Genomic DNA, 23,538 nt, shown 5'->3' with positions numbered 1-23,538 from the left:
AGAAATTTATTGATTTGGAAGTTATGGTGACAGGCTGGAAGACAGTGTCCCCGTGGAACACTGCCTCCCTGAGGATATGGGATATGGGGATTTTATACCTTTTTGACAACAGGGCTTAAGTGACTAGAGAAAGGATGATGATGGTATGTTACTGGAACCTGAGATGGATCACGTGGTTATGTGTCTATGCCTCAAAGTTAAAAGGGGGTAAACTGTCCAGTTTAGAGGATAATCAGAAATCTGGGATAGAAAATAGATGCTTATCAGGAGCAAGCTGGGAGGTACCTATCTATGCTCATCAAGAATGAAGGGAAGAAGAAGAAGAAGAAGAAAGAACTTCTGGGGGGCAGCTGGGTAGCTCAGTGGATTGAGAGCCAGGCCTAGAGATGGGAGGTCCTAGGTTCAAAACTGGCCTCAGACACTTCCCAGCTGTGTGGCCCTAGGTAAGTCATTTGACCCCCATTGCCCACCCTTACCACTCTTCCACCTAGGAGCCAATACGCAGAAGTTAAGGGTTTAAAAAAAAAAAAGAATGAAGGGAGAGGCCAGAGGGGCTCAAAGTCACCTTCCCTTAACACCATAGGAATGCAAAGAAAAATGAGTCTTTTATGTATTCTCTGACTTGGCCTACAATCTGGGGTGTTAGGGTGTCTAGGGGAAGCCTGTACCCCCATATCAAAACGACCAAACAACAAAAATCCAGATAATTAAATAGCAACCCAAATATGTTATATAAAGTGATTTGAAACCTCCATGAAAAAGGTGATACAAAAATCTGAAGTTCTTTGTAACAATCAATAAACATTTATTAAGTACCTACTACATGCCAGTCACTGTGCTATATACTGGGGATACAAATAAGAAAAAGGAAAGAGAGCCTCTGTCTTTAGAGAACTTACAATCTAATGAGGGAAGTCAGTATATATAAAAAGAAGTTGAAACAGAGTGGGGGAGAGGGAGAAGGAAGAGAGGACTGGCATGGGAGCCCTCCTTAAGTGGAGGTTCTGGAAGGAAATAAGTATGTTACCCCAGAAATACGCCTGACATCCTCCAAAACCCTCATTCCTTCCACAGAGATCTTTAGAACCAAGAACATTTCCTATTCTTGGAACAATTGTCTTCCAGGTTCCAGGTGAAAAGTGAAATCTCAGTGGCAGCTGCAATGGCTTTCTTCTTTGCCTGCCTGCTTGCTCTCCTCCCTGGTGAGTATAGGGAGGCTCTCCCTACCCCCTTGTCCTGGACATACTTCCCTTCCAACCTTGAAATTGGACGCTTCATGTCAAATCACTGATCTGCCATATTGGGGAGATATAGAAAAGCCACTTTTATCCTCTCCTTGTGTCATGAATGTCATACCTGGGCTGGATATTACATAAAGAAATCATGGCATTCACAAAGTTCTTTAGAGGGTGTGAGATGGGGAGTGAGGAGTGGAAATGGGCATGTAGGGCTGCAGAGCAGAGTCCTCTGGTACACAACAGAGACCCAAATCACTGAGTTCCAAAGCCACTGAGTCTAGAGAAGGGGCCTAGCTGGGAGTTAGGAGACTAGGCTAGCTAGTAGTCAGTTAACAATGATTTATTACACAATTACTCCTTGTCAGGCCCTGTGCCGTGGACACAAAGACAGAAAATAAAACAATCTCAGCTCTCAAGAAGATTCTATTCTGAGGGCAGCCAGGGGGCTCAGTGGATTTAGAGCCAGGCCTGGAGATGAGAAGTCCTGGGTCCGAATGGGGCCTCACACACTTCCTAGCTGGTGTGACTGTGGCCAAATCACTTAACCCCCATTGCCTAGCCCTTTCCTCTCTTCTGCCTTGGAACTAATACACAGTATTGATTCTAAGATGGAAGATAAGGGTTATTAAGAGAAAAGAAAAGAAAATTATATTCTATCAGAGAAGTTAGCATATAAGTATATAAATATAGATGCAATAAGTACATAGTTAAATCAAGAGAGGTTGCAAGAGAACGAATATTTAGCAACGGGAGGCAAATCTCATGTAGGCCAATGTGGAAATATGTATTGTATGACTTCATATCATAAATGGTAAAATGGGTATCCTGTCTCTTGCTTTCACAATGGGTAGGAAAGAGAGAAGAGGGAGAGAGAGAATTTGGAACTGAAAATAAAAATAGCATAAAAACCAAAGGAAAGATTTCATGTAGAAGGTGGTGCTTGAGCTGAGTCTTGAAGAGAGTGGGGAATTCTATGAGACAAGAGTTCTAATTCTACCACCTTTGTAATCCTGGTGAATTAGTTGTTCTTTAGGGGTCTCATTGTATTCATCTATGAAATGGGGATAACCTGCCTTATCTAGGAGACAATGATTTTCTAAGGATAAAATGCAATAATAAAGAATGGAGGGCTGGGAAAAGTTAAAACATGATGCATTCAAAGGGTGCTAGTCTTATTTTTGACAACTGTAGTTAATCATTTCACATGAGTATAGGCTGGTATAGTCTATGGATTATATATTCATGAAAAATTAAAGTTTGCTTCTCATTCTTCTGGAAGGTATTTTGGTTTGATCTCTGGGGACAGCCACCAGACTTAGACCTCACATTTCATGGTCCTTTCCCTTTTCCCCACAGTGGTTTCTATGAAGAGTCCAATATTTGGCCCTAAAGAGGTGATTGGGGCACAAGGCGGGTCTGTCTCCATCCAGTGCTTCTATCCACCGACTTCAGTCAATAAGCATGACCGCAAATATTTCTGTCTTCGGAATTCAAGGGGCTCCTGTGAAACCATAGTCTCCTCAAATGGTTTTGTCTCGGAGAGATTTACTGGGAGAGCTAATCTCACCAATTTCCCAATGAACGGCACCTTTTTAATACAGATTTCACAACTGGTACCGGAGGACTCTGGACTCTACAAGTGTGGTGTGGGCATAAGTAGTCGGGGTTTGTCCTTTGACATCACCTTGGAGGTGGGGCAGGGTAAGCACCAAGATTTCTGCTTCTGGGTCAGAGCACTAGGGAACTAATTTATAGGATAAATTTAGGTGAAAAACAAGTAAGCACTTTCAGAGAATGAGGTACGTAAGACACTATCATGGATGTTTTCCCCAGAATAGCTCTCGAATCTTCTTTCAAAGAGATCTCTAAAAAAAAAAAAAAAAAAAAAAAAAAAAAAAAAAAAAAAAAGGGCAGAGGGTGGGTCAGGTGTGATCCTGCCTAGACACAAAGGGATGGACAAAATAGCCTCTCTAGTTTTCTTTCAAACCCATGAGACTAATAATGCACAGTCTCATTGGTTTGAAATAATTTAGAATAGTATATCTCTCCTTTTGATTTCCCAAAGCCTCTATGGCTGGGAACATCAGGGCTCTATGAGCTTTGTTCTTGTCTTATGAAGGCATCATGAAATAATGAGAGAACCTCTATCACTTAAGTCAAAGGATTTGGCTCTGATACTGTGCAGGTCTTTATCTCTCAAAGCCTCAGTGACCTCATCTGTAAAGAGGGAACAAGAATATTTATATTCCCAAACTCATCATGATGTAGGAGCTTAATAAGTCTGAAACCACAGTACCACTGTGAATTTCCATTCTAATTGTCTGTGAGACTTCAAGAAAGGGGCTAAACTTTTTCCTTAACATTTCTCCTTAAGGTCTAGTATGTCCAGAAGACCCTAGTAAATTTCACTTGTCATATAGTTCACATGATCACTCATCAGCATTTATTGGTTCCCAAGTAGAGATCAAGGAGGCGAATGGTAGGGTACAAAATAGGACAGTTTGGATCGGGATGGTGGGAGGAAAGACTGGAGCTCAGAACATTGCTACAGAGGGCAAATTAAGCTAGAATGCTCCAACACAAGGTTTTGGACAGGCTGAGGATATTATAAGAAGTCTGAGGAGGTGAAGGACCTGGAAGAAAGGTTACAGGAGGCTCAAAGACAAACGTTCCCTATTTTAGAATCGGACTTGGGATCTGCCCAATGTGCAAACAATTTTTTAGGCTAGGCCTGGTTACAGTATAGTCTAGAGAAGGTTATGTTATCCCTCCCAGCTACCAGCTATATATTAACTGGATTTATGGGTAATATGAAGCTGAGAGAGATGGTTAATATGTTGATTGATAGGAGGATTCCTCAATGGCCCCAACTCATCTCAACAAACTAGAATAGTAGTTGAAGCTAATAAGATGACAACTCATAAATATAAATATCTTCCACATGGGCTCAAATTTCAGCTGCACAAGTACTTAAGAGTGTTATGGAAAGAATATGGGAGGTGGGGCAGCAAGGTGGCTCAATGGAAATAAAGAGCAAGGCCTGGAGATGAAAGGTCCTGGATTCACATCTGACCTCAGATACTTCCTACCTGTGTGACCCTGGGCAAGTCATTTAGCCCCCATTGCCTAGCCCTTACTGCTCTACTGCCTTGGAACCAATACATAGTATTGATTCTAAGACAGAAGATTCTCTTTAAAGAAAGAATATTGGGATTAGAATCAAAAGGGGTAGGTTAGAATTTCAGTTCTACCAGGGTGACTTTGGTGAATCACTTTGCCTTTGACTCTCAGGCTCTTTACCTGTAAAACGATGGGGTTCAACTAGATAGCCTCTTAGGACCCCTTCTGGTCTAAATCTTGGGATTCTATTTAGCAGTGGTAAGAGTCTGAAACAGTACTTTGAAACAGTACTTTCTATAGAGTAGTGGGATCAGAAGCCAGACTGCTAGGGGTTGAAGGGTGAATGAATGGGGGACAAGTTGAATTAATAAGTGAAGACAACTTTTTTGTAGGAAATATTTAAAACAATAATTTGAGGAGATGGAAAAGTCAGATGAAAACTTTTTAAGGCTAAGGAAGCCCAGGGCAGCGAAGTGGCTCAGTGGATAGAAAGCCAGGCTTGGAGAGAGGAGGTCCCAGATTCAAATCTGACCTCAGATACTTCCTAGCTGGGTGACCCTGGGCAAGTCACTTAAATCCCCCTGCATAGCCCTTACCACTCTTTTGCCTTAGAACCAATACACAGCATGGGTTCTAAGATTAAAGATTTGAAAAAAGAAAAAGATAGGTAAGTATAGGTCAGTATGTTTGTTGGGTTTTTTGAAGAGGCAGTACAAAAAAAGAGTCAGCAGCTAGGGAAAGACTAGAGTTCCCAGTCACTGGACGTCCCGAGCCATAGGTTTACTGAGATGTAGTAGGGGAAAGTAATGCTTTGGGTAAGAGTTAGACTAGATGATCTCTGAAGTTCTTTCCCACTCTCAAATTCTATGATTCTTTGGGGAAGTGAGGAAAAGATTGGTAGCAGGATTTTGTTGGGCACTTATTATTATTATATTATTCTCTTATTCTTCCCGGGTCCCATTCCCATTCTATCCTACAGGTCCTGATCTCCCTGACAACACTGAGGTCATTGTCACGGAAGTAGGTAAAACAGTGTCCATCAACTGCCCTTTCCAGCAACAGAACTTACAGGACAAGAAATTCTTATGCAAGAAGGATGGTGAGAACTGTGAACTGGTCATTGATTCCCAGAACCAAGTGGGCCCTGACTACACAGGAAGAGTCCGCTTTAGGATCGGTGGCACTACCAGTAAAGTCTTCGTGGTCATCATCAGTGAGATCCAGAGACGAGATGTTGGGATGTATATCTGTGGGGTCGGGGAAGACAGTACCACTGGGATCCAGAAGATTTTTGTCATACAATTGCTGAAGCTTGAACCCGAACTGTTTTATGCTGAGCAAAGGGGGTCAGTGATCTTGAGTTGTGCCCTGGGAAGCACGGTGGCCAACTTGCCCAAGTTTCTATGCCGGGTGAGGGCAGATGAGACCTGCGACTTGGTCCTCAACAGCAAGGGATTTATAAATGATGCCACTCATGGAAGGATCCTATTCAACCCTACAGAGGAGCCTGGATCTTTTACCATCATGCTCACTCAAGTGAGAAAAGAGGATGCAGGTCTTTACCACTGTGGTGCTCAGAAAAATGGTCAGCCATCTGAAGATGCTCTACAGGTCCGAGCTCTACAGCTCTTTGTCTCTGAAGGTGAGACATGGGAGAGTTGAGGCAGAGGGGAAAGAGGCCAGACAAATAATAATTCTCCTCAGCCTTCCATGCTCTAGTGTCTGGAATTTCCAGGACCCAAGACATAGCAGGTTTGGGCCCTGGCTTCAGGGCCTTCCAGTCAAGGGCCTCTCCCTTTTTTCTATTTAATAACCCCACCACAAATGATTGGATAAGAGGGATGCCAAGAGAAGATTTCAGCCTTCCTGTTTCGGTACTCCTTCAAAGTTGTGGTAAAAATTTTGAAAATAGAGGAAAACCACCGACAAAAACATTCCTTGTAAATTACGGGGATCTCAGTGGTCCAGGTTCCCCCCCATTCCCATAGTCAGAAAACATCAAAAGGATGAATCTGAAAATTCTAGAACCATAACGGAGACCAGCGAAGCCTTCCTTGTTTCTCTCCCTACTTTCTAAAACAGACTATGTCTTCCTCTCCTGTACACTTCTGTATAGGGTGATAGGATAATAGAGAAGAATGAGATTGTGGGTGGAGGTGAAGAAAGTAGGCTTATCTTAACTCCTATACTTCTCCAAGGAAGTTGACTATCTCTCTGGATTAGTTTTAATATCTCTCATCCCTCTCAGTCAAGATTCTTTCTTCTTAATAATAACAATATTTTATGACTTTTAAATGCCTCTATATCTGGGTATGGTGTGTGGAAGGGGAAGGAAAATGCCCAGGACATTTGTTAAGATGGTAAGTGCTGGCTTCTCCAACCATTTTGGGCAACTTTGGTTCTATCCTCTGTTAAATGGGGCTAGGAGTGGTTGTTCCAGTTCTCATTCTGCTTGGTAGGGAAAAACAATGGAAACCGAGGGAGAACACTAACCATGCCAGCTAAGATCACAGGAAGAAAAGCTCTAGGTTCATGCAAGATTATGACCATGCTGAGATCCTCCAGTCAACCTCTGTCTGTACTTTCAGAGACCACTGTCCCCCAGAGCCCTCTGGTGGTGAAAGGCCCATCTGGGGGCTCCGTGTCAGTAACCTGCCACTACAACCCCAAAGAGAACGTCACTCTGAAGTACTGGTGCAAATGGAAGGACAGCAGCCGCTGCACTAAGCTCGTAGACAGTTCAGGGATGGTGAATGAGACCTATGAGGGAAGAGTGGCTCTGTTTGACCATCCAGAAAGTGGTACCTTCACTGTTTTACTCAACCAGCTGACCCCTAAAGATGCAGGCCACTACTGGTGTCTCAGCAATGGAGAGCACAACAGGAAATCTACTGTGAAGATTGAAATCACTGAAGGTAAGAGCTAGGGCAAGGGCCAGGTCTGGAGATGAGAGGTCCTGGGTTCAAATCTGGATTCAGACATTTCCTAGCTGTGTGACCCTGGACAAGTCACTTAACCACCATTGCCTAGCCCTTACTGCTCTTCTGCTTTGGAACCAATATGTAGCATTGGTTCTAAGATGTAAAGAAAGGGTTTTAAAATAATTCATATTAAGGTCTCTTCCCCTCAATTCCATGGCAGAAAATTATCCAGGGTGGGGGCTGGTGGTAGTAGAATGTTCTAGGAAATGTCACTATACACTCTAAGAGACAGCCTTCTCCCATACTTTTAGGCTCAATGCCTAAGTACCCTCTAACCCAGCAGAGAACATCTTCCCAGATTCCTTCTGCAAGAAGCTTTTCCTCATCCCTATTAATGCCAGTGCCTTTCCTCTGTTGATAATCTTCAATATATCCTGTAGATGTCTTGTCTACACATCCCTATTAGAATGTGAGCTCTTTAAGATCAGGGCTGTTTTTTCTATATATCTCTAGGGCTTTGCATGGAGCTTGGTACATAGAAGAACCTTAAAATAAATGTTTGTTGACTGGCTAACTGATAATTGACGTTATAATGTTTACTCAAACAATACTTTAAAACTAAACAGAATTGAAAAGAAGGGAAAGCCCATTGATGATGTCAATGGATCCATCCAACAAGACCCAAGACCTGTAGATGTCCAAGCAGTCAAAATACTTGAATATCATTATTATTTATGTATTATCTGTAATATAATGAGAGGCAGCACAATGTAGTGCCAGAATGTTAAGCCTGGAAGGATCATATGTTTGCTATTAAAAGTTCAACCTTGTTTGTTAAATGCAGAAGCTCATCTCCAGAAGGTCAACCACTAGATAAGGTGGGGGAGGTTTTTTTGGGAGGAAGGGTTAGTCACAGAAATTAATGAAAAACACTTATTAATATTTAAAGGGTTCCTACTTGATTATTAGCTGAGAAGTACCCCCCCACTGATGCAAATAGCCCTAAAATATCAAAGTCCTTTTATTTTTTTCTATTATATGTTTTATCTATTATGTTATTTAATTTTCCCCTAAGTCCATGACTTAAAGTTTATCTCGCAGGCTATGCCAAGAGAGCACCTTCAAATGCACCAATCATGAATAGGCTCGGTATGATTGCACACATGATTTGGATCAATTTTTTTAGTGTCCACTGGCTTTATCTACAATCACTGGAGAAGAGGTGAAATATAAATATATTATTTTCCTCTGAATAATAATGATTCTGCCACTTATTAGATGTGTGAGCTTAGGCATGATATTTAACTCCTAAAGAACCTCAGTTTCTTATTCATAAAATGAGGATAACAGTACCTTCTGGCAAACCTCATAACAGGGTTGGAGTAAGGTAGAATCATTCAGTCTGAGAATTTATCAAGAATTTATTGTGTGCTGTAGGCAGCTAGCTAGTACAGTGAGTGGATAGAGCACCTGACCTGAAGTCAGGAAGACCTGAGTTCAAATCTAGCCTCAGACACTTACTAAATCTGTGTGACCCTGTTTAACATCAGCTTCCTTATTTACAAAATGAGCTGGAGGAGGAAATGCCAAAACACTCCAGTATTATTGCCAAAAAAAACTCCAAAATAGGTCATGAAGAGTTGGGTGTGACTGAAACAACTTAAGGGCATTATGTGCCACATACTATGCTGTAAACACTGGGGTAATCTGTCCCCTGGGCAACTCAAGTTGGCTTTCTGTTGCTTTTTTGCCAAAAGTAGGAACCTGGGTTCTTACACAGAGTAACCTCCAAAAAAGAAAAATCGAAACAGTTCCAAACCCTTGAGGAATGAATGTTCTATTGAAATGAAATAATGAATCTGAGAACATTTCCTAACCTGAAAGCATTAAAATGATAACTTGCCTAGCTTGTCAGTCAGTCAATAAGTATTTATTTAAAAAGTTATAATGAGGTGCAGCTAGATGGGTCAGTGGATTGAGAGCCAGGCCCAGAGGTGAAAGGTCCAGGTTTCAAATCTGGCCTTAGATACTTCCTAGCTGGGTGACCCTAGGCAAGTCACTTAACCCCCATTGCCTACTCCTTGCCACTCTTCTGCTTTGGAACCAATATATAGTATTGATTCTAAAACAGAAGGTGAAGGTTTAAAAAAAATAAGAAAAGAAAAGGCAAGGAGTCTGGAGATGGAGCATTGTGTTTCAGAAATAGTGAAAAGGTCAGTGTCATTGGATTGTTTTGTTGTTCTTGTTGTTCATCCTTCATTTTTGAAGAGGACCAGTGACCATGGGGTAAGGTCTTGACTTGCTCATGAACTGAATTGAAATGAGGCAGAGCTGCACAAAGCCATCAGCCTCCTCTCCCTTCCAGAGTCATCAAAGTCTATTAGCAAGACAAATTGGCTATTATAGGACTGGTGATTACAGAATTTATGGAGAGTAGTCAGATTGAGAAGCTTGGAAAGAGAGGTTATGAAGGAGTTTCAAAGTCAAGCAGAAAGGGAAGCTAAGGTGGCTCTGTGGATAGAGAGCCAGATTTAGTGACAAAAGGTCCTAGATTCAAATTTAGACTCAGAAACTTCCTTGCTGTGTGACCGTGGGCAAGTCATTTAATCCCTATTGCCTAGCCCTTATCACTCTTCTGCCATGGAGCTGATACTTAGAATTGATTCTAAGACAGAAGGTAAAAGGTTTTTTGTTTTTTTAAACAGTCAAGAAGAAAATTTTCTGTTTGATCCTTGAGCATCACTGGAATTGAGTAGAAAGGCAATATGCTCAGCTGCACTCTTTGTCTTATCTCTGTCATGAGCAGTAGGAGCCTTAGATACTTCTGTGTGGACCTCCCTCGTGAGACCCTTTCTCTTCCCACCCCATCAATCACCTTGTCTTTTTCTCCTTTGTTCCCAGATCAGCCACTCTTAATAGCACCACAGAACATCACTGCCCAGCTGGGGCAGACCCTTAACATCTCCTGTCACTTCCCCTGCAAGTTTTATTCTTATGAGAAATACTGGTGCAGATGGAACAACCATGGGTGTGAGACCCTGCCCACCCAGGATGGGGGTAATAGCTTGGCCTTTGTGGACTGCAATCAAAATAGCAAGATTGTTTCTCTTACCCTGAGCTCTGTCAAGAGAGAGCATGAAGGCTGGTACTGGTGTGGGGTGAAGCAGGGCCAGCGCTATGGACAGACAACGGCAGTCTATGTGTCCGTGGAAGAGGGTAAGCCTTGTGGAAGAGAATCCAGACATCCAGGCCACTTCCTGAATTCTAGTCTGGAGTCTATACCTTACTTCTTGCTCTCTCTCTCTCTGTCTCTCCCTTCTCTCTCTCTGTCTCTGTCTCTCTCTCTTCTTCTTCTCTCTGTCTCTGTCTCTGTCTCCCTCCTCTCTCTCTCCTCTCTCTCCTCTCTCCCTCTCCTCCTTTCTTTCTCCATTCTCTGTCTCTGTCTCTGTCTCTGTCTCCTTCCTCTCTCTCTCTCCTCTCTCTCCCCTCTCTCTTCTCTCTCTCCTTCTTTCTCTCTCCCTTCTCTCTCTGTCTCTGTTTCTCTCTGTCTCCCTCCTCTCTCTCTCCTTTCTCTCTCTCTCCTCTCTCTTCTCTCTCTCCTTCTTTCTCTCTCCCTTCTCTGTCTCTGCCTCTCTCTCTCCTCTTCCTCTCTCTGTCTCTATCCCTTTCCTTCTCACTCTGTTTCTCTCTCTTTCTCATGCTATGCATCCTGCACTCTCTCTCATTCTTTTGTTCTTTCATTCATCCATTCATTCAGCACTTATGATACACCAGCTACATTCCAGGTCCTTGACCACCAGTATAATGAGAAGAGTACTGCATATGCAATTAGGAGCCATGGCTTCAAATCCTATCCCCAGAATTCATTAGCTGGGTGACATATGGCAAGCCACTTTTCCTATCTAGACTTCGATATTCCCATCTGTGTGATGAGGAGGCTGGAATTAGAAGACCTTGAAGGACACTTTTAACCCTTAATCTATACCACCCTATGAAATCTTTTTGTCAACAGTGCGAGATGAATGGGAACGTTTCCCATGGGAGCGTGGGGGTGGGGAGGAATGTGCCCTTTAAGGTTTGATGTCTCTGGTGTGTCAGTTGGCCGATGACCCTGAAATCATCCCAGGGAGAGGAAAGTTGAAGCTGGCTGGCCCAGGCACAGGCTCTCTTCTCATATGCAAGGCTCTCCTTGGGAGCTGTTCTAAGAACATGTTTATTGACAAACTACCACCAGAGGGCAGCAGCCTAGAGTTTTGTATCCACTTTGAAGGGATGGTCTCAGCTCGTGAATAGGAAGACACTTAGAGGGACTTTGAAGATGATAATAGATAAATCTTAATATATAGAGTTTCAAACAAGCTGGAGGGAGCTTCTTATTCCTCTTTGGCTAGAGTCTTCCCTTCTCCTCTCCCAGAGTGGCAGCATGTATGGTACTCACTCTATGGAAGGATTTGGAGTCCTAGGTCCTGGATTCAAATTTAGCTTCTTTCACTTAGTCTAATTGCAAAAGTTATCCTCAGAACTTTCAGGCAAGTCACTTAACCCCTCTGAGTCCCAGTTTCCACATCTTTAAGATGAAGGGGTTGGATTAGATGGCCTCCAAGGTCCCTTTGAAGTCTAGATCTAGACTCCTGATCCCTCTGCTCCAAGTCTCACTAATTAATCAAAACATTGACTGAGGGACCTCAAGGACCCCAGATAGGTTTCTTGCTTTCTGAGCTGTGTCTTTTCCCAAACTTGGGTGTAAATTCTTTGAAGGCTACCTGCAAGTGTGGTAGACTGAGAAGAGAGCACTGTTGCTCATATGACCATCAATTTTACAATCATCCAGCAAACATTTCTTAAGTACCTGGTCTTGGGTGTCAGGTCCTGTGCAAGACACTCTGTGTATGCAAAGATTTTTAGTTCCCTAAAAAAACAAGCAAAAGCTACCAACATGAGCTTAGAGAAGCATGGTCCAAGGTAGGACGAGAGAAGAGGCAGGAACTCTGAGAAAATTTGAAAAGGATTCTAATTCCAATTGACCTCCAAAAAAAGAAAAAAAAATGAAACCATTCCAAGTCCTTGAGGAGTTTACATTCTATCAAAATGAAGTAACAAATATGAAAGCATTTCCTAACCTGAAAGCATGCTATAAATCTAAGCTCTCACTAAAATATCTTGCCTAGCCAGAGGGAAACCAGGGAAGGCTTCCAAGAAGAGGTAAAACCTAAACTGGTTTTTGAAGGAAAGGGAGGAATTTAACAAGTGAAGATGAGGCAGGAGTATGTTCTAGGTAGAGAAGATGATTTCTTAGAATGGTTGAGAGGGTAGGAGTCCATAGTTAGATGGGGCATAGTTAGCAATCTGGTTTGGGTAAAGCATATCAGAATGACTAAAGAGAAGCAAAAGAAAATAAGACTACATAGGAGGGGATGGAACTCAACTTGGAAGGTCTTAAATGCCAGGTTGAGGGGTTTGTATTTGATCGTGTAGGCAATAAAGAACTACTGAAGGTAGCCTTAACTTCTGTTAGCCTTGTTTGCTAGCAGTAAAATGAGGAGGTTGGTGGGACAGTTGAGTAGCTCAGTGGATTGAGAGCAAGGCCTAGAGACGGCCTCAGACACTTCCTAGCTGGGTCATCTGTGCAAGTCACTTAACCCCCGTTGCCTCACCCTTATTGCTCTTCTGCCTTAGAACCAATATGTAGTATTAATTCTAAGATGGAAGGTAAGGGTTTAAAAAAAATAAATGAGGAGGTTGGATCCCCAGTGCTCTCACAGGTCTATTCATGATCTCCTCACCAGGGTCCTTTTTGTTTTATTTTATTTTCTCCTCAATTATACATAAAAACAGTTTCCAAAATTTTAAAAAGAATTTTGAGGCTTGAATTCTCTTCTTTCCTTCCTCCCCCACACCAAACTAAGATAGTAAACAATCTCATATAGATTTTGCATGTGCACTGGGGTTCTTTTAAGGCTAAGCATGGCCATTTTCTCTTCTGTGTAATGTGTAATATGTGACCAACTCTGCTCTGCTCCAGCTGCCAGGAATGCTGTCCAGCCTGCCAATTCTGTGCTAAACAAAGATGCTCGTTCCCGTGGGGATGCTGTGAAGCCTGATGTCAGAAGCAAAGGAAGTGAAGTTGTTCCAGATCCAGAGAGGTCAGCAAATCCCCTCTTTTTACTAAGGGCAGGTTACTCTGGGGCAGGTCCTAGGCAGGGTGTCATGAAGGGACCAAGATCTCTTGAGGAATTCCTCAGCCTCCTGGCTTGAATATGCAAAAGTTTAAAGCTGTACTCAAGGTCTTGATCCTTGCTTTAGAGCAGTGGTTCCCAAACTTTTTTGGCCTACTGCTTCCTTTCCAGAAAAAAATATTACTTAGTGCCCTGCAAATTAATTTTTTTAATTTTAATAGCAATTAATAGGAAAGATAAATGCACCTGTGGCCATCACTGCTCCCCTGGATCACTGCAGCACCCATCAGGGGGCAGTGGTGCCCACTTTGGAAATCACTGCTTTAGAAGGTCCTTTTCTGAAAGCATAGAAGCCCTAATTAGGTCCTTCTTGATACCCTGTCCCTAACTGGGAAATTTTTAATTTTTGAATCATTTCAATTCGTGGGAGAAGGAAGAGATTCCGAATGTAGAGATGGTACAAGCTCTATTAAAGCCAAGCCAACAGAGGAAGTGGGGGCCACAGTTAAAATAAGAGCTCTGGAGTTTTGGCTGGATGGATAAGGAAAGAGCACTCATAAGTCTAGAGACCTGGCTTTGATGTCCAACTATGCTATTACTACCTGTGCGATTGACCTTCATCTCTCTGGGCTTCAGTATTTTTGTGAAAGTGAGGGATTTGGACTATGTGATCCCTAAGAACCTATCTGGTCATCATGATCATCAAAGCACAGGGAGATAAAAGTCTCACCTCAAATATGCCTTCCAGTCATCTTGGAGCACCTTCTATTTCCACCATTCTATTCCCACCTATTGCCAGTTCCACCCCCCACCAAATTCTCTCTCTGCCTTTCTCATTCCAGCCCCAAGGAACACAGTGGAGGTTCCAAAGTTTTGGTCTCCACCCTGGTGCCTGTGGCTCTGGTGTTAGTCGTGGGTGCGTTGGCACTAGGAGTAGTCAAAGCTCGACAGCGGAGGTTCAGTGGTGAGTTCACCATGGTGGTCCCCAATACCTCAACCCATAAACTCTTCCACACTAGTGGAGATAAAGGACTCAACAAAGATAGACATAAATCCCCCATAACCCCCTCCACCTAATTCTTCTTTCTTGGGCAGATCGAATTTCTGTTGGAAGCTACAGAACTGACATCAGTATGTCCGAGTTAGAGAATCCCAGGAAGTTTGGAGCCAATGACAACATGGGAGCCTCTTCTGCTCAGGAGACTACTCTAGGAGGGGAAGATGGTATGACCTTCCACCCAAGGGAGTCTTCAGAAGTGTGCTCTCTGGCAGGACAGAGCCTGGAGGAGAGGGTGGATCCTGGAGGGGAGGATGTGAAAGAGTGGTTCTGAGACAACCTGGGATTGTGGATTCAGGACCAGTGGCCCTGGGCTTTGAATGCCAATTCTGCCACACAGTACTTGTATGACCATTGACAAGTCACCTAGCCTTACTGAGGTCCACCCTATTTGGGATATTTCCCCAGCTGTAAAATGAGAGGGGTGGGGGCAGCTAGGTGGCTCAGTGAATAGAGATCCCAATCTGGATCTGGGAGGTCCTGGTTTCAAGTCTGGTCTCAGACACTTCCCAGCTGTGAGACCCTGGGCAAGTCACTTAACCCCCATTATCTAGCCTTACTGCTCTTCAGCCTTAGAACCAATAGAGAATATTGATTCTAAGAGGGAAGGCAAGAGTTTTAAAAAATGAGAGGGTTGAATTAGTGATCTCCAAACTAAGATTTCCAGCTCTAAAATAGAGCAGGAATATTAGGCGTTGAGAACAGGAAATAGAGTGGGAGATTTCTCTATTTTGGCCATTTCTCTGGGAATTCCTAAGTGGTCCTTTACTTTTCCTGCAGAATTCATCACTCCCACTGAGAACCCTGAGGAGATCCAAGAACCTAAGCAAGTCAAAAGGGTAAGGAGAGAGTATGTAGCGAGGCATGAGCTAGAACCTCCAGTTCTACCTCTAGAGGTTATAAGCCACCAGCATTCAAAGCAAACAGCCTTATCTTGCTTTTGAGGGCAATGAAGTGATACTGTATGTGCGTGGGAGGGGAGAGGAAGGAAAGGGAGGGGTACCAGGTGGGCTGCATTTACTGCTAGCTCTTCCCTTTTGAGTAGGAGGTAGGAAAAGACTGAAAATTCAGGCCAAGAATAGAAATCAAGTGATCAGGTGGTGCAGCTTTTCCTGATTAAAGGTGATGCTCAATGCAACTTCAAGCAGGAGCCGTTCCACTTCATGGGTCAAAAGAGGGTAGTGAGACCAGGGGAGGTATTTTTAGGGGTTTCTCTGTTCTGATCACCAAGACAGCCCACCCCACTCTGTCTCTATTCTTCCCTCCAACCCCTCACCTGACAATTCATCAGATTAGGGTACAATGCTCTGGGGCTAACAAGGAGGTCAGGGCTTGACAAGGTAGTGAATGGTTATGCACTTTGCAAGCACGGGCTCTGACTTCAGCCCTTTTCACTCTGCCATCTCCCCCACTCTCTCCATCCCCTGACACAAAAAGAACTGAAACCTTTTGTCTTTCCTTTAGTCTTCCAAGGAAGAGGCAGATATGGCCTACACCGCCTTCCTGCTGCAGTCTAACAACATGGCCAACGAAATTCCCTTGGATGGCCCCATTGATGCTTAACAGATCCCTCGGTCTGCATCCTGCCTCTTTCTCTGGCTCAATCATCTCCATCATCTCTAGGATCATGTCTTCGCTGAGCCTATCAGTAATCCAGCACTCTCTCTGCTCCACATGGTGTGCACATCTGCCCTCCTCAATTTCCCTTGACCTGATCTGTTCCCTACTCATGGTTTATGGCTTAATGTCCCTCCTCACCTTTTTGTTCTGAGAAGGTAGAGAATCTAGCACTTCATCAGCTTCATTTCCATCAAGTTCCCTCCAAGACAGTGTAAGGAAGGGAGGAAGTAAGACCTTGAAGGAATTGCTCTGCTTTGAGAGGGACTGGGAGTCAACCCATTTCTCTGTACCGCTCTTCTGAAAAAGTCAACGGGATCCAAGATCATCCAGTCACCCCAGCATTCCATGCTCATCTCTCCGGTGGAAACTTCAATCTATTCCTTAGAAGGAGGTTGCTAGTCACATGTTAAACCTTAACACCTTACTGGGCACCTCTAGCCATTTCAGGTTTCTGTTGTGATTCAGAGAAATCTTGAATATTAATGCTAGAAAGGAACTCAGAGATAGGGCAGCCCACCCCCACCACATTTTACAGAAAAGGAAACTGAGGTCCAGTGAAGAGAAATTGCTTTCCTAAGGAACACAAAACTAGTGAATGGCAGAACTGGAACCAGTTTTTCCCCCCATTATAACATTACTGAAAAGGATGATGGGAGGTAGACAGAAAGTGGGGAAGGAGAAAGTGAAATCAGAGGCAATGGAAATGCTATGGGGCTTTCCAGCAGGATCCTATCTCCCCTGGAAGTGGGACAAAGGGAAGAATAAGCACACATCACTAGTGCTACAGGTTAACCAGGTTGGAAAGGGTCATTGATTCCTTTGGGGAAGAGGATGATTTTCAATAAATGGCTCTGGGGCTTTTCTTTGAGCTCTGTCACCCAAGGCAGCATCCTTGGGGAGCAAGTTGATACTTCACTAACTCAAGTCACTGATTGATTAAATGCTGTGATTGTCATTGTTCGGATTGCACTTAAGGTGGGTTTGTTCTCTACACGCTAATCTCTTTGACAGTCCATAGTGCCAGCACTGCCAACACAAAAAGAAGCAAAAAAGAGTCCCTGCCCTGAAGGAGCTCTCTCACACTGACACTCTAAACACGCCACTCCTTCCTGATGGGCCTTACGCCCACCTTACCACCCCTTCAAATTCCCCTTGCTCTAGCTCACCTGCTCTTCAGGGCTGCTTTGATAAAGAGCCTGCACAAAATTTCCATGGCCAGCTGCCAAGGAACAAGGATGTTCTGATTCCTCCTAAAACTTAGCCCTGACACAAACTTTGGGCTCGTAAGACTCAGCTTTGGGGTCCAATTCACTTGAGGCTCAATTGAATTTTATTGAATTGAATGCTTTAGGATTCCCAAGTCAGTCAAGTCCTTTACCTTTATAAATATTCATAATTGTAACAATTTTTCCTCTGGGCCTCAGTTTCCCATGAGTTGCTATTCAGTCCTATCTGACTCTACATGACCTCATTTGGGGTTTTCTTGGCAAAGATACTAGAGTGGTTGACCATTTCCTTCTTCAACTCATTTTACAGATGAGGAATTGAGGCCAATGGAGTTAAGTGACTTGCCCAGGGTCACACAGCTAATCAGTGTCTGAGGTCAGATTTTAATTCAGGAAGATGAGTCTTGCTGCTTTGTGACATAAATAGGGGAAGATATTATTTTATTCTTATTCTATAAGACGGCAGCTAAGTGCCAAGCCTGGACTCAAGAAGACTTATCTTCCTGGGTTCAAATCTGGTCTCATTCATTTACCATTTGTGTGACCCTGGGCAAGTCACCTAACCCTGTTGGCCTTAGTTCCTTATTTGTAAAAAGGAAATGGCAAAACCACTCTAATATCAGTGCTGAGAAAACCCCAAATGGGGACAGCTAGGTAGGTTATTGGATGGAGTGCCAGTCTTGAAGTTGAAAGGTCCTCACCTCAGATACTTCCTAGCTGTGTGACCCTGGGCAAGTCACTTAACCCCCATTGCCTAGCCCTTACCGCTCTTCTACCTTAGAAATGATACACAGTATTGATTCTAAGAAAGAAGGCAGAAATTTCCAGAAAAAGAAAAAACCCCAAGTAGGGTTATAAAGAGTTGAATAGGGCAGCTGGGTAGCTCAGTGGAGTGAGAGTCAGGCCTAGAGACAGGAGGTCCTAGGTTCAAACCCGGCCTCAGCCACTTCCCAGCTATGTGACCCTGGGCAAGTCACTTGACCCCCATTGCCCACCCTTACCAATCTTCCACCTATGAGACAATACACCGAAGTACAAGGGTAAAAAAAAAAAAAGAGTTGAATACCACCAAACAATAACTCCCATTGACAAGAGGAATTGAAGTCACAGACAGGTTCAGAGATTTGCCTTCAGTTGCACAAGATAATGGTAGAATCTGGTATTCTTTCCACTACTTCAGGGTACATGGTACCATATCCTTCACATTAACCAATGGGTCTCAGTGAACAACTGACAGTCAGGTAACAGATAGATAGATTGCTGGACCTGGAGTCTGGAAGATGTGTTCAAGTCCTGCCTCACACATTTGCTAGTGGTGTAACCCAGGGCAAGTCACTTAAACCTTTATCTGCCTCAGTTTTGACATCTCTGAAATGGGGATGATACCATCACTCATCTCTCCTGTCTGTCATAAGGCTCAAATGAGATAATATTTGTGAAGCACTTGGTGCCACAGTGACTGGCACATACTTAGACTAGATAGCTATTATTCTTAGGAGAGAGAACGTGTTAGGTGGCACGAGTTGTCCCAATAGCACCAATTCGACAGGCATTTGTTAACTTCCCTCTGTGGATAAGAAGATACTGTGCATAGAGCTAGGGACTTGACTTTCAATTTTATTGTTCAGGATGTCCATTCTGGGAGTGGGCCATCAACCTATCCTCCCCTCCCCATCCCCACCGGTACACAGGTCACGTATACAGGAAGCCTTCTCCCCTTCATTTATGAACCCAATTCTGTCAAAAAGTCTAGCACATAATCAGTGCTTAATAAAGCATCATTGCTTGATTATTTTGATTGCTAAGAGCAAAAGAAAGGTCCAGATTGATAAGAAATTAAAAATGCTTTCAAGATGGCAGGGACTAGGGTAGCAAAGTGGAAAGCCAATGATTATTAACTAAGGACAGAAGAACAGATTAGTCAGTTGGGAGACTATTGGCTGAAGTTGCCTTGTTCCGTCTTGAAAGACTCTTTGTGGCCCCATTTGGGATTTTCTTGGCAAAATACTGGAACGGTTTGTCATTTCCTTCTCCAGCTCATTTTATAGGTAAGGAAACAGAGGCAAAGAGGGTTCAATGCCTTGCCCAGGGTCACAGAGCTAGGAAGTGTCTGAGGTCAGATTGAAAATCAGTCTTCCTGACTCCACTTTGTCTACTATGCCACCTAGCTGCCCTTGGCTAAAGTTGGAGGAGTATGAAATAATTGAATTGAGGAATTGAAGAATCTGCCCCTGCCCCCACCTAGCCATCCCAGCCCTTGGAGTTTTGAGGTCCTGGTGTTGGGGTGAGCAGTGACCAAGTTTTGTGACAGGAATAGCTCTTTGTAAAAAAGGTGAAATTTGATGGGTGGTTTCTGTCAGAGTGGGCTGAACTCCACAGAACAAACCAGGATTTTCTAAGAATTGTAGTTGTTATTGTAGTTCAGTTGTTTTCCATTCATGTCTGATCCTCTGTGGCCCCATTTGGGGTTTTCTTGGCAAAAATACTAGAGTGGTTTACCATTTCCTTCTCCAGCTTATTTTACAGATAAAATAAGGCAAGCAGGGTTAAGTGTCTTTCCCAGAGTCACACAGTTAGTCAGTGCCCAAGGCCAGATTTGAACTGGGGAAGATGAGTCTTCCTGACTCCTGGCCTAACACTCCATCCAGTACACTGCTTAGCTTCTTCATTTCTCAGAATCCCAGGGCAGCCCACAAAATGTTAAGAGGTAGCTCAAAAGTACAAAGAGGACAGGATCCCTTTGGGGTTTGGGGCAGGTAGCTGACTCTTTCTAAAGAATCCTGGGTAGCATTTAGAGTCTCCAGATTCCAGACCATACGTGAAATGTGTCTCCACTAGAATAATTGGTTTAGACACTGGAATCTTTCCATAATCTAGTTTCATCTTATTCAGTTAGAATATGCCAGGATGATAAAAGGCTTTGAACCCATGCCATAGGAGGAGCAGTTAAAGTAATTGAGCGTGTCTAGCCTGGAAAAGAGAAGATTTATGGGGGCCTGAGATGTCTTCAAGAAGCCAAAGGACTGACATGCAAGTGAAAATTTAGACTTGGTTTAGTTGGTCCCAGAGGGCAGAACTAGCAACAAAGGGTAAGCATTGTAAAGGCAAATTTAGACTTGCTATCAGGAGAAAACTTCCCAATAATGGGAACTATCCAAAAGTGGAATGAGCTGCTTTGGAAAGTGGTAGACAACCCCTTTTAGAGATCTTTAAGGAGAAGCTGAAAAACCATTAGGGTAGTAAGGTGGAAGACCCACGACTATTTACTAGTCAGAGAATAAAGTAGTAGGTTGGGAGACTAGTTGGCTGAAGTTAAGGGAGTCAAATATATCAGTGATATTACAGTCTTATTGCTTATCCTTCCTTTTGAAGAGGGCCACTGACATCACAGGTTGAAGTCTTGCCTTGCTTATCGATTGGGTTTAAGTGAGACAGAGTTACACCAAGTTGTTAGCCTCACTCTCTCTTCAAGTGTCATCCACATCCAGGGGTAGGACACAGGTCAAAATAACTGGTGATGACCCAGAATGAAGTGGATGATCATCTTGGTGTCTTCAAAGTCTGATCAAGCTCTAGGCACTTCACAACATCTGCTTCAGCCACCTTCATGGCAAATGGAACAAATTCTTCTCATCTAGCAGGGGAAGGCTTCATATACTTGGGGTGGTGGAGCCAGAATTCAAACCAAGGTCTTCTGATGGATGCCATGTTCAACTCTTTTGCTTTTAACCCCTACTTTCTGTCTAAGTAACAACTTTAAGACAGAAGGGCAAGGGCTTAGGCAAACAGGGTTAAGTGACTTGCCCAACTCACACAACCATGCTCAGCTCTTCTGCAGCACCATGGAAGCAAGAAATAAGACACCCCCACCATCCAAAATACCAATGGGTTTAAGGACTATTGGTTGCCCTCAATCTGGTTCAGCCCAACTGCCAAAATGGTTTTACCAAGATGTGGCCACCGTGCATGCTACAGTTTCTGGGAGCTACAAGTGAGGGTTGGGTGAGAAATGGAGACCAAAGGGGGATGAACAACCCCCAAAAGGATTCTTTAAGCCCTTATATCAGAGGTGCTAATCCTCTCTGAACACCTTATACATTATGTTCTAGTAGAGAGTGTTCTGTGCCTGGGTTGAACGGAAGTCCTTTGAACTCTCAAATTATTTTATTCTGGGCTCTATTGTGATTTTTATAATCTAAATTTCTGATTGTTGGTTCATAGTTGATGAACAGCTGATCATTTAATTACTGAACATGTTGGACATAGTGGATAGAAACACACTTGCCCATAATTCTGAGCCCCAATCCCCCTGCACTGCTTCTGTGAGATGTTTACCGTTCAGGTTCACATCGACTTCTGTTCTTTGCCACACACTAGACAAGACTGCTATTTCTGGATAGGGGGTGGTGATGGATATGTAGAGAACCTCTGCTTAATCCTGCTCTAATCCTTCATCATAACCATGGAGGATGGGCTTTTTCAAACATAGACACCCATGAAGACAATCCACTAAGATTCATAGGGCTATAGATTTTAAGTTGGAAGGGACATCATTTTAGAGATAAGGAAACAGAGGCCCAAAGAGTCTCCAAAGTAACTTACTCATGATCACACAGGTAAGGATAAGTGGTGAAGCCAGAATTCAAACCAAGGTCTTCTGATGGATGCCATGTTCAACTCTTTTGTTTTTAACCCCCACTTTCTGTCTTAATACCAACTTTAAGTCAGAAAGGCAAGGGCTAGGCAAACAGGGTTAAGTGACTTGCCCAACTCACACAACCATGCTCAAATCTTCTGCAGCATCACGGAAGCAAGAAATAAAGGAAGGAGGGAAGGAAGAAGGGAAGGAAAGAAGGAAGGAAGAAAAGAGAAAAAAGTAAGAAAGATAGAAAAAAGAAAGAGAAAGAAAGGAAGGAAGGAAGGAAGGAAGGAAGGAAGGAAAGAAGGAAGGAAGGAAAGAAGGAGGGAAGAAAGGAAGAAAGAAAGGAAGGGATGAAGGAAGAATTTATTAAGTGCCTACTATATGCAAGGCTCTGTGCTAAGTGTTGTTGTTGTTGTTGTTTTTAAACAAATATCTCATTTAATCCTCACAACAACCCTGGGAAGTAGATGCTATTATTATTTCTATTTTACAGTTGATGAAACTGAGGCAAACAGAGGTTGTGACTTGCCCAGGGTCACACAGCTAGTAAGTGTTTGAAGCTGAGTTTGAATTAATGTCTTCCTATCTCCAGGCCCAGTACTCTCTCATTTAATGGAGAGAATAGCTAAACTGCCCACATCATCATGTATAGTTGGAATATTCAAGTAAGTATTGAGATGGTTCTAATCTCAACAGTGTTAATTTTAATTAATAGTGTTAAATTTGAAGTCAGAAAGACCTAGCTTCATATCCTGCCTCAGACACTTAAAATTGGAGTGACATGACTGAGCAAGTCACAACCTCTATTTGCATCAATTTTCTCAGCTGTAAACTGGTTGGATAAAAATATCTCACAGGGTTGTCTGACAATTATATTGATCATGCTGACAACAATGATGATGATAACGGCAAATGATATATTCACTAGGAGAAGAAGCAACATGGTACTGGGGGGAGCATTAGATTTGGAGTCAAGGAAGACTTTAATTCAAGTCCTTCCTCTGTGACTGTGGGCAAATCACTTCACCTTTTCTATTCCCAATTAATTCTTAAAGACCACAAGTTTCAGCTGAATTAATGGTCTACATCTATGGAGGGAGTTTCCATACCAGGAGTTCCCTAAACCCATAGAACAACAAATGTGGGCTATTCAAAAGAAAAGGAGTAATTGACAGAACTATTACCCTGTGTTTATAGTTCATCAAAAGCATTATTTACAAATTAATGCAGGTAAAAAAATCTGACTAGATTTCTCAACTTAATTTTTATCTCCTTGCTGGTAGCTTCTGGACAGCTCACTGGGCCCTGGCTTATGCCCAAATTCAGATGGATTCATTTCTCCCCAGAGTATTACATGCCAGCATTGGAATCCATCCAGCCCAGGTTCCCTGGCCAGACTCCATTTGTGTGTTGTAAAACCTTTGGCCAAGCCTCATATCTCCTTTCTGTGGCCCCTGGTGCTCTATTCCAACATTTCCAGTAACTCTTGATTCCTGAAATCATCTTTACCGAAGGAGAGAGACAGGAATATGATTCTT

General features: G+C 43.1%; 1 protein-coding gene across 2 annotated transcripts; it reads left to right on the top strand.

Moving 5' to 3' along the window:
• The first annotated feature begins 1,162 nt into the window (after nt 1-1,162).
• PIGR (polymeric immunoglobulin receptor) lies at nt 1,163-17,101 on the top strand. Of its 2 annotated transcripts, XM_044673615.1 has the most exons (11): nt 1,163-1,202; nt 2,595-2,939; nt 5,338-6,000; nt 6,947-7,273; nt 10,181-10,495; nt 11,800-11,812; nt 13,309-13,422; nt 14,298-14,419; nt 14,551-14,679; nt 15,293-15,351; nt 15,977-17,101. In XM_044673615.1, exons 1-11 carry the CDS (start codon nt 1,163-1,165, stop codon nt 16,073-16,075), a joined length of 2,226 nt encoding a protein of 741 aa, XP_044529550.1. In that variant the 3' UTR covers nt 16,076-17,101. The 2 variants fall into 2 exon arrangements, with proteins under 2 accessions (XP_044529550.1, XP_044529549.1); XM_044673614.1 differs by lacking the exon at nt 11,800-11,812 and having other exon boundaries at nt 13,302-13,422.
• Nucleotides 17,102-23,538: the final 6,437 nt, after the last annotated feature.

This window comes from Gracilinanus agilis, chromosome 4, assembly GCF_016433145.1.
Source record: "Gracilinanus agilis isolate LMUSP501 chromosome 4, AgileGrace, whole genome shotgun sequence".
In the NCBI taxonomy this organism is placed as follows: Eukaryota; Metazoa; Chordata; class Mammalia; order Didelphimorphia; family Didelphidae; genus Gracilinanus; species Gracilinanus agilis.
Note: the sequence above shows the minus strand (reverse complement) of the source record. Positions and strands in the feature narration are given on the sequence as shown.

Excerpts from the sequence above, each read along its gene's own strand:
- PIGR (XM_044673615.1), top strand. The coding sequence starts at position 1,163 with ATGGCTTTCTTCTTTGCCTGCCTGCTTGCTCTCCTCCCTG. Across the intron at positions 7,274-10,180 it reads GAAGATTGAAATCACTGAAG|ATCAGCCACTCTTAATAGCA; the intron begins GTAAGAGCTAGG and ends CTTTGTTCCCAG. Across the intron at positions 14,420-14,550 it reads TCGACAGCGGAGGTTCAGTG|ATCGAATTTCTGTTGGAAGC; the intron begins GTGAGTTCACCA and ends TTTCTTGGGCAG.